A 10292-nucleotide genomic window follows, 5' to 3' on the forward strand; every position below is an offset into this window, starting at 1 on the left:
CTTGCACCACGCCAGGCATAGGCTGGCGACACGTGTTATGTCATCTCGTAGGCCAATGGGATCATGCTGTCAAACTTAGATAGCTAGAGTTGTAGTTTCGCTCCTATCTCTACACCTTAGCTCCTTTCAACACCTCATGTCCTGATTCTCCTAGGCCCGTAGGTGGATCTAAGAACAACTGACCCTGATTAGCTTCATGCCTATGCACTCTCCTTTGATCTATTGGTAGCAACGAAGGGCCTTGAAGCCTCAATATTATGCTTTTCTATAATGCTTAGTAGTTCACATCTTACTTATGTTATTATTACTAACTATGCAGGCATCCCCCCCCTCCCCTCCGGCCCAAATTTTGGGGTGTTGGAGTCAAGACAATTTGTTGCCAATTATGTTTGTGATGACAATAAAGGGGATTCTCTTAGTCCCCCCTCCTAAGTTATTTCTTAGGTGATGCAATGGTAATCCTAATTTCATCACCACACTTGTAAAACAAGTCTGCAACCTTTCATGTTTTGCTCTTGCACTCCTGATTGAAGGCTCCTTGTGCTTATTAATTAAAACTTCTTGTTTTGCATAAGGCACAAGATCGATTGTGCAAAAACTCTAGTCCAAGCCAATAAACAATAACCCTTTGAATAATAAGTTCCAAAATAGAAATATAACTAGGGGCTATGCAAAAAGAGCCCAAGGTCAATTCCAATTGGTTAATAGCAAGAAGGCTAACATGTTGACAATAGGGAACTTTATTCCATCTACTGGTGGTAATAAGGATACTTTTAGGTACTATTATTGTAATGAGTCTGACCACATCCAAAGGTGATGCCCAAAACTCGAACAACGTGCACCAAAGCCAATTCCGTAACGACCTGAGTCAATAGCCACAGCTAGAGGAAGAGTTGCCAACATAACCCTCAAGAAAGTAGAAGATTATAAAGGTCCTACTTTGAAAACTGACATGGAGAGAGCAAGAATTCACGCCTCTCAACAACAAGGGACCAAAAAGCTTTACAACTGAGTGTTGATTAGTTGCCCTCACCACACTTGCAAGCAACGTGGTCATAACATCCCTAAGATTTGACATGATCAACATCAATAGGGTCGATAGATTTGTACTCCTTATCTTGAAATGTACTTATGGAGAATGCAAAAAGTATGTTACATGCAAACATGTTATACCAAACATGTGACTCCAGATGCAAGTTTTTATGTACTTGTGTGACTCTTGATGTCTCACATCTGAACATTTTAAAAATCTAAACACATACATAAAAAGGATAAAGCCAATGAACTTTCAAAGCTTTATTGTAAGATGTTTACATCTAGAGCTATTACATGTTTACAAGTACTTGGTAGTACTTATGAAAAATGAAAAAAACCGTCTCTCACTAATGTAGTGTTATAATGCATGGCATGGTCTCATCATTTTGGTTGCATGGTGTTTATTCCTAACTAATTTGTTTTCATGCACAAAGATCATGTAGTTAATTTGCAAATTTGTTACATGTTTACAAGTACTTGGCTGTACTTATGGAAATTTAAGAAAACCATCTCACTAATGTAGTGTTGTAATATGTGGCATGGCCTCATCATTTTGGTTGCATGGTGTTTATTCCTAACAAAGATCATGTAGTTAGTCTGCAAATCTGCAGAGCTCGTATTTTGCAATATAACACACAAGTACTTCTTTTAAATTGCATATTTCATTGCTTATTCTTCTCTATCTACATACTTTAGTCTATTCCATGTGCGCGCACAATTTTCTCACAATTGTCCCTAGCATATACCCAATCATTAGCATTTTATTGCAATCTTCTCTCACAATTGCCCATCATGATGTCCAATCATTAGCATTTTGTTGCAAGTTCCAACTAATCACACAAAGATTACTAATTGTCAAACTTCCAACTCGCCTTCTACTAAAAAATGTTGTGTTGTATTATTGCCAAGGTTACTGGCACATGGATAGTCGATACTTAATTATATAACTTCAATACAAAGAGAATCTATGATTATACTTGTGATTGCCACAACCAAGAATGCAAGTTATAGTTCCCTTCGAAAAAGATGTGACCCAAACTAAATACATTTGATATCTTTTTATGTAAAAGAGAAGGCCGACGTTCATTAACATGCAAAACCCTTTGTGGCAGTAGCTAACAAAACATGTACAGGAAAACATTTGCCATGGGGATCCGGATGCCAAAAGAAGAGACCTCGAGTGCTGGTGCGTTGAAAGAGTTGAGCGATGGGAGGATCAGATCACGTGTCGATAACGGGAAGTAAAAGCCCTCCGGAGACGCCAGTAAAAAGTTGCCGCTTTAACGAAATAAAAATTCACGCGCGCCTGCTCAAAAAGAAAAGTCGTGGGCCCCATCGCTCCTCCATATCTTTACTTTATTCCCTTTTTCGAGGCATACAAAGTTGAAACCTTTATTTCAGACCTTCGATTCTACCCACGTTATAATAATTACACCATAAAATACCCCCCCCCCCCTCCCCCCCAAAAAAAAAAACACTATTCTTTCACACTTTTACCTCTCGTTAAAAATATGTAGATACATATATATATATATGAAGATAATTGTACAGCTCAAAACTAAAATCCGTAAAATTACAAGAATCGCAGTGATTTTTTGGGTCCTAAAATATGGGCATGTTCCAGCTTTTACAAATTCCTCAACATTTTTATTCTGGAGTAAATTTGGCCCTATTACCGTGCAAAGTCTCGAAAATCTCTTCCAATGTGAAAAATTTGTAGACAATCAGAGGCAGTGGGCCCTACCCAATTGAGCAAGAAAAACCACCCACTTAATTGCTCCCTCATTGCTTTGCCTGCATAAAAAACGGGACACAGCCAGAACCCAGATTGCTTCGTCAGTTACAGCTTCAATTTTCAAGCCACAAGCTTACATTAACCATTTCACTGTCAGCAGAAAAGAACAGCACGCAGAGAACAGACTCCTTTTCCTGTAACGGACCGAGCGGGCGGGCAGGAGCTGATGCGGGTAAAAGCTTCGTTAGCATTCATGCTGTACTAAATGGTTAAAACCTCAACTTGCTTCTCATTGCCTCCAAATGCTGAGGTCAAACTTTCTTAGAGGAAGCCACAATAAGAGGGGTGAAGTTTTGCTATCATTCAAGCTGCACTAATTGATGACCTCAGCTTATGTTTATAATCAGCGTCGACATCAAATTCACTCAAATGACAACCTCAACTTTCTTGGAAGAAACACTACATGATTAACCTAACTTTCTTAAGAGGAACGCAACATAACATGATTAACCTCGACTATCTTAGAAGAAGCCAAACCAGCTGCCCAACCAGCATGCCCTAAGGGTTTTCTTATCGCAGTTGTGTATGTCTTCACTCACTTGCTACTATGGTCAAATTAGCCTGGTGTCTCTATTGATTCTAGCATTATTACAGCAAGTGAAACATGATCAAGTAACTAAAGCCACAAATTTACTGAAACCTACAAGAAATAGGATCAGAGCCACGTTCAAGTTCATGTTACCATACAAACTCCTGTTTAGAAGACTTATCATAGGTCGGTTTGAGAAGTAACTAGAATAACTTGCCTGTGAGTAAAGGAAAGTTCCCAAAATTGCAACTGCTGCACCGACAGCATTGATGGGCCTGACTGTAGTGTGGAAGATAATGATGGAGGACACTATGACTGACACCCGTTTCATTGTGTTGCCAATGCTGAATGTCAACGGTGAGATCTCATTGAGAGACATGTAGGAAACCTGGTTGTAGAGATGGTAGAAGACGCTTTGTGCCACCACCCACCTGAGAAAAACGTATGCATTTGTCATTATTGGTTACCGCTGCTTACAGTTGTGCATGAACCAGTTAAAGTGTACACATGATCAGTCAAAGCTGATGACGTACAAAAATGTGTACCCTTTATAAAAAAGATTTTAACGGCACTCTCAATATTTGGAAGCAAACCAACTAAACAATCACCCTCTAGTCAAACCATAATTCGTACTTTCTATACAGGGGCCCTGAACTGTTTAACAAAACAAGCAGTACCAACAAAGGTACTCTTTTATGTCTGTGTGCCTCCCCCCCCCCAAAAAACACCCCAAAACAACCAGTCCCCTGATTGTAAAAGAGGACATTTATCAACTGAAAACAAGAGTATACAATGTCCACATGGTCACAAAGGGATATCAAAAAAGACCGCGTGGCTTCTCAATGCAACCCCATGTCACCGTCCCTCATGCTTTCTGTGCAACCCCATGTCACTATCTCTCTAATCAAACTGTATAAAGAGTGGAATTGAGCATATGATACAAAGCCCATTCCAGCTATGTCCCTGATCACCACATCTCCCCCCCCCCCAAGCAAGCTCAAATTTTTGAACTTGGAAACTACTGGAACAAATCCTCAGGGCATCAAAAAAGAAAAATAAGAAAACATTGTCTCCTGCCAAACGAGGAAGTTTAAGCCACAATCAAGTCCAAGGAGATCTCACCAGACAAAATGGGGACCAATTGTCTGCACTGCAGTTTGCCATCCTTCTGCCCACAATTTCGGACCCTCAACCACAAATGCAAAAGGCGTCAAGAACACAAGGGAGAGGATGGATAGACATGCATAGTAGTTCATCCCACCTACTGATTTCCCTTTCATGCCTTTCTTAGAGAAAATATTGCGGAAAACAAAGGCCAGATTTGAAATCATTGCACCCATGAACCCTGCATTCAATCAGTCATCACAATTAGCTAACAGGACTGAAAACTCTCCTCAGATAGAAGATACAGTGATTGTGCATTGAACATACCAGTCATGTTGAAGTTCAGTTCTGTCAAGGCAGCAAGGCCACAACCCCCAATAATAGGCAGTAAGGAAAGATATACGGCTACAGGGAAGTGTTCCCCTAAAAGGAAGCGTGAAACTAACACACTAAAGGCCGGTTCAGCACTCTTTATGATATGGGTGAAAGAGACTGCAACCTTGGACATGCTTACAGTAGCAGCAACATGGCCAATAGTGTGTGCCAAAGCAACCTAGCACAAACATTCGGTAAAATCTTGTTATCAGCTGATACAAGGGAAACATATGCATCATTTCATTTACTTAATATGATCCAAAACAAAGACTCAATATGATCCAGAACAAGAGAAACATATGCATCATTTCATTTACTTAATATGATCCAAAACAAAGACTCAATAACATCTGCAATACACTCTGTCCTTGATCCCTCATGAACATATGAAAATATAGACATTGATTCCAAGATTACCGGCTTGATAGCACTCCCACAAAACGGAAGTTTCACCTCATGCTACATACTACATAAACACATCACATAAAGTAAGCTTCGATGAAGCATGTGCAATTAAATCGCACCAGAACAGTGTCAAATAATTAAATCCAGTTTGGTTAATCAAAATTTTGGCAAATTTGCAAATGCTGATGATAAGTTGCTTGACTAAACATATTGCTATGGGTGAGCCAAAAAATACCAATCTCATTTGTTGAGGTTCAAAGAACATATCCAATAAGAACCATACAAGCTTGATGCATCATTGTACTAGCTTGGATTCTGAAATGTGAAGCATAGTGATGGACTCACCGGTGCAAGTGCCTTCCAAAAATCAAAATCCACATCAGGAGTTTCCACGATGCGTGTGATCCAAGAGGAGAGCATGATCACAGATCCCGCAGCCAACGAGAGCGTGGATGTCAACCATGGGTAAGGGAACACATTCAGCACTTTTTTGTTGTAGATGTTGAAAACCACATTCAAAGCCCACCAGGTGATAAAATAAACGCCGATTTTGAGCCTTCTACCAGCCTGTAACTGACTTCCTTCCTCTTGAACAGCATCTGATGCGGCACCATCAGGGAACGAGTCAGATTTGCTGGCTTCATAAGCCTTGGCCACAACTCTCAAAGGTCCTCTGTGGAAGGACTCAAAATTGGCCGTAGACGGTAACCCATTGCAAGACAAAAAGGGCTTTCTAAGAAGGTTATTCGCTGTTGACTGTCTATGGACGGGGGTCTTCTTCAGCAAAGATTTGTGAATCAAGCTCGATTGTGTGCCGATCAAGGATGGATTCCTGGTGCCCGACAGGGCGGCCAAAACACTTGGGTCTACCATCATCAAGCTACTGCCTGCCATTTCCTAGTCCCTTCCTCTGTCTTCTGCAGCCTGCAAAAGAAAATGCAAACAAACAATTGGGGAAATTTTCAGACCTTTTGTGATTGAAAGAATTCGATGCTGCCCCTACCCCCGCGCCGCACCCCCAACACATCATAACAAAAGATTGTAATGAAACTTTGTAAACAACGTCAATGCAGAAAAACATCCAGGTTTGATTGATGATTTTGTGAAAATGACCCAATTTGAGGTGAATTTCCGAAGCCTCTGCTTGTAAATTAGGGAGAAGGCCAGAGATTCAGTGATTTGCAAAAGAATCAACGTCCATCGAAGGGGGCGGGAAAAGAACGCATCACATGAAGGGGAGAAAAAACAGAGTATCAGAGAGAGAGAGAGAGAGATCTTGCCTTTTGCTTGCTTGAATCGCGTAGTCGCTTCTCTCAGGAAGCCCGTGCAGTAGACGGGTTTCTTGGTGGGTGGGTTGGTTGTATCTGCACGCAAAAATAGAGAGAGGGACACCGTGAGAGAGAGGGAGAGGGAGAGGGAGAGGGAGAGAGAGAGAGAGAAGGTGGTGGTGTGTCAAAACATGGCTTCTATTTTGCATGCTCTCTTGATCCCACATTCGGACCCTCCTTTTAATTAAATTAAGAAAACCCTTGATCCCCCTCTGTTTTGGTTTCTTCACAACTCTTGGTGCCATTAGGCCTAGGTCAATCTTAAAACATCACCAACAGATCCTCAGTTCGAATCTGGATGGTCCACCTTGAGAAAGGATACTACCACCAACCCTAGTCTCCGTGGTCATTTTATACTTTTGTCAGTTAGACACTTATAGTTATTTGTGCCACCAAGGAAGCGCAACTTAGGGTTCCATCAAACTCACGCACCCTCAAGAAACTCAACCCACACACAAACCAACTAGGTTACAACGCCATTGGGATACTTTTGCTAGTTGGAACATTTGCTAAGCATTATATTTTTGCATCTCTGATTACATGTTTTCTTTTAATGTAAACTTACATTGTAAGGGTAAACTATTTATAGCATTTGAGTATCCAAGGCCTTTTAAAATGACAGGTTGATTTGGTGGAGATGCATGCTTTTCAATTTTGCCCATGTAGTTGATATATCGATAATATTTAGTTGACATATCACTTGGGAAGTGCCATAGAACTTCCTTGTCATTCAAATAATTAGGCATCCTATCAAATTTAGGCTTTGCCTATATCCATTGATCTCTCCATCTTAACATCATAAAACATTCTAACCCCTCTATGTGGCATATTCTTTAGCATTATTCTCTAGAAGGGCCTTTATGATGACCCTTGCAAGAGGGAGGGCACATTACCAACTTTTTACCTTGGAACTATCATGGCCTCTTTACCTTTTTTAAAAATTGACAATATAATGCATCTACCTACGACATTAAAAGACCCAACCAAGCTTTTCTAACCCAAGAGAGTGCAAAAACTTGCACATGGTCCAAATCTACTAGACTACCACTTTGCTATAAATCGATATCAAACAATTTGCTTTGTTAATTAGGTTTGGACCATTTTAGAAATCAAACTCAATTGTGTTACTAGTCATTACTTCCCACCTAATAGTGGGATGGAAGGTGCAGCATAGAATCAACAAGCAATGAGATTTGCCTAAGCATTATGCTTGAAAACCAACCTAAATGCTCTAATACCTTGTGATGCTTTAATTTACAAGTTTGATTTCATGGTTGAGGCTACATATCAAAAGCAACAATTGTTGCACTAAAAGCATTCTCCTCAATTGTTGTGCATTAATAACATAGAATTAATTAGTTTTCCAAACAAGGGTTACATGGTGAGTGATGTTAGGAAAATGACAACCAAACAAATATGCTAACAAATAAACTTTTGCTTTGACTTCTTGATTTAAATTTAGATGTTATGTTAGCTTTTGCCTCTCTAGTATGTCATGTAGTCACTACTTCCCAACTACACGATGCTATCAATAGTGTTTCCATGGGTGAGAATAAACAATCATACTCTTTTATAGTCGTTGATATAATATTTGTGTAGCTACAAAACCATGTGCAAGCATGTGCAAGAAAAGATTATGTTTGGCCCATGTCCACAAAGTTTGTAATAGTCAATCAACATGCTTGTGTTGTTCTCTTTGTAGAAAGTAGAGAGAGCCATATTATAGAGTACATGCATCGAGAATGAAGACTAATGTTTCATCATTTGAAATTTGCACTATTGAATTTCCATAGTCATTAAGGAAATGTGTGTCACTTGCTCACCTTCCAATGAGAGATTCACTTTTACATAAAGGGAAGAAAACCAACTTTCACTACATCATTTTGGTCAAAACAAAAAAGTAGCACACATCAAAGGAAATATGTTTTCATTGACCATCTTGCAAGGAGAAAAGAGGGAAAGGAACATGTTTTTATCAAATCAAGGATTGGACCCACAATAAATGGTAGACATAGATATTTGCTTCACAATCAATGCATGTGAACATAGTTAGAGAGAGAGAGAGAGAGAGAGAGAGACCTTGGTTCACATGCCAGTGCAAATCAAAAAGGCAAAAGGATTCACATGCTGGTGGAAATCAACAAGACAAAAGGATTTACATTTACCCTTCTAGAATTGTAATAGACAAATGAAAGAGTTTTCAAAAATGGAAAGCAGATTTTGTTTATCAAAATTTTGTCTTTTCTATATGTTCACATCCAATTTTAATGACACAAGGCACTACAATATCTTGTTTTCTAAATAAGTATATAGGCTCTATGTTCAAATGTGCATGCATCACATATTCCATTCAAATAGAAGAATGCATAATCTCTTATGCCACTAATCTTTTTGTTTAAACATTTGAGGCATCTCAACTATTTCACTAAGCCTTTTCTATTTCAAAATATCACAAATCTTGAATGATACATTTCTATCCATTGTGTTGTATATATACTAAGAAGCATTCTATGTTATCAATTTACATAAACTATACACTACATTGTTTGGCAAATGTGGCCAACCCAAGTCACAAATGTTAGTGAAGCTCATGAGGCTATGCCTTGCTCACTTCGCATTTTTTTTGTGTGTGCACAAATTGTTGCCTTTTCTGAAAGATAGAGCTCGAGTGGAAGCACACAACTGGAAGCAAGAGCTATGGTGGATGGAGCAAGAGAGCAAGAAAGAGAGGCATTGTATGTGGAAACTCCAACAATCATAATGTGTGACTAGCCTTCCCTTATTCAAGTGTCACTAAAAGAATAAATAATAAAGTGACATTGATGGGCATCCACCATCTACTATGTATACATGTGTAGGTACTTGCCAGTGTAATGAATACACAAATGATTAAGCACATGCGCCTTTGCCTCCCCACCAACCTCCCACTTAAAGGTAAATGTGCCCCTAATGAGGAGAGAACAATTTTAAAAAATGGCAAAGTACAATAGGATGAGGAATAGATATCATCTCATCCTATGCTCATCATCTTCCTAAGGAAAAATGTTCCGTTGAAAGACTCTTAGTGAGTAGATCTACTAGATTCTCGTTAGTCAAGATCTTGACAAGCTCAACAGACTTGTCCTCTACCACCTCCCTGATGAAGTGATAGTGCATCTCAATGTGCTTTGTCTTCACATGGAAGATCAGATTCTTCGCCAACTGAATGGCAATCATAGAATCTGAATGTAGTGTAGGGACCGCATCAATAATACCAAGGTTTGCAACTAGACAGCCTAACCAGAGAGTCTTGCAAGCCTTAGTGGTTGCAACATACTTTGCCTCTATAGTGGATAGGGCCATGCATTTTGCCCCATGGACATCCAAAAAACTGTGCCTCTAGCAAAGGTGAAGACATAGCTAGAGATGAACTTCCTACTATCTGCAGTCTTGCATAATTAGAGTCAGTGTACCCTATGACTCTTGTATCCTAGCCACCATAATATATGCACATATCTGTATTCCCCTTAAGGCACCTCATGCTACCCTTCACAGGATGCCAATGCCGCCTACCAGGTATAGCCATATAACATGCCACAACTCCCATTGCAAATGCTATGTTAAGATGAGTGGCTATCATGGCATACATCAAACTACTCACTGCAAATGCATAAGGGATCTTGGCCATCTCAACCTTCTGCTCATCAAACACTACGAACAATCGGCCCCAACTAACCTTCAC

General features: G+C 39.7%; 1 protein-coding gene across 2 annotated transcripts; it reads right to left on the bottom strand.

The window, feature by feature from the left end:
• Window positions 1–2538: 2538 nt before the first annotated feature.
• LOC148029440 (glucose-6-phosphate/phosphate translocator 1, chloroplastic-like) lies at window positions 2539–6780 on the bottom strand. 2 transcript variants are annotated; one of them, XM_087688254.1, is made up of 6 exons: window positions 6524–6780; window positions 5589–6167; window positions 4791–5016; window positions 4482–4704; window positions 3577–3790; window positions 2539–2829 (listed from the first exon to the last, which is right to left on the bottom strand). In XM_087688254.1, exons 2-6 carry the CDS (start codon window positions 6135–6137, stop codon window positions 2818–2820), a joined length of 1224 nt encoding a protein of 407 aa, XP_087544380.1. In that variant the 5' UTR covers window positions 6138–6167; window positions 6524–6780; the 3' UTR covers window positions 2539–2817. The 2 variants fall into 2 exon arrangements, with proteins under 2 accessions (XP_087544380.1, XP_087544381.1); XM_087688255.1 differs by lacking the exon at window positions 6524–6780 and adding an exon at window positions 6357–6506.
• Window positions 6781–10292: the final 3512 nt, after the last annotated feature.

This window comes from Lygodium microphyllum, chromosome 11 (genome assembly GCF_053477565.2).
Source record: "Lygodium microphyllum isolate KBCC chromosome 11, Lygodium_microphyllum_v1.1.10, whole genome shotgun sequence".
In the NCBI taxonomy this organism is placed as follows: domain Eukaryota; kingdom Viridiplantae; phylum Streptophyta; class Polypodiopsida; order Schizaeales; family Lygodiaceae; genus Lygodium; species Lygodium microphyllum.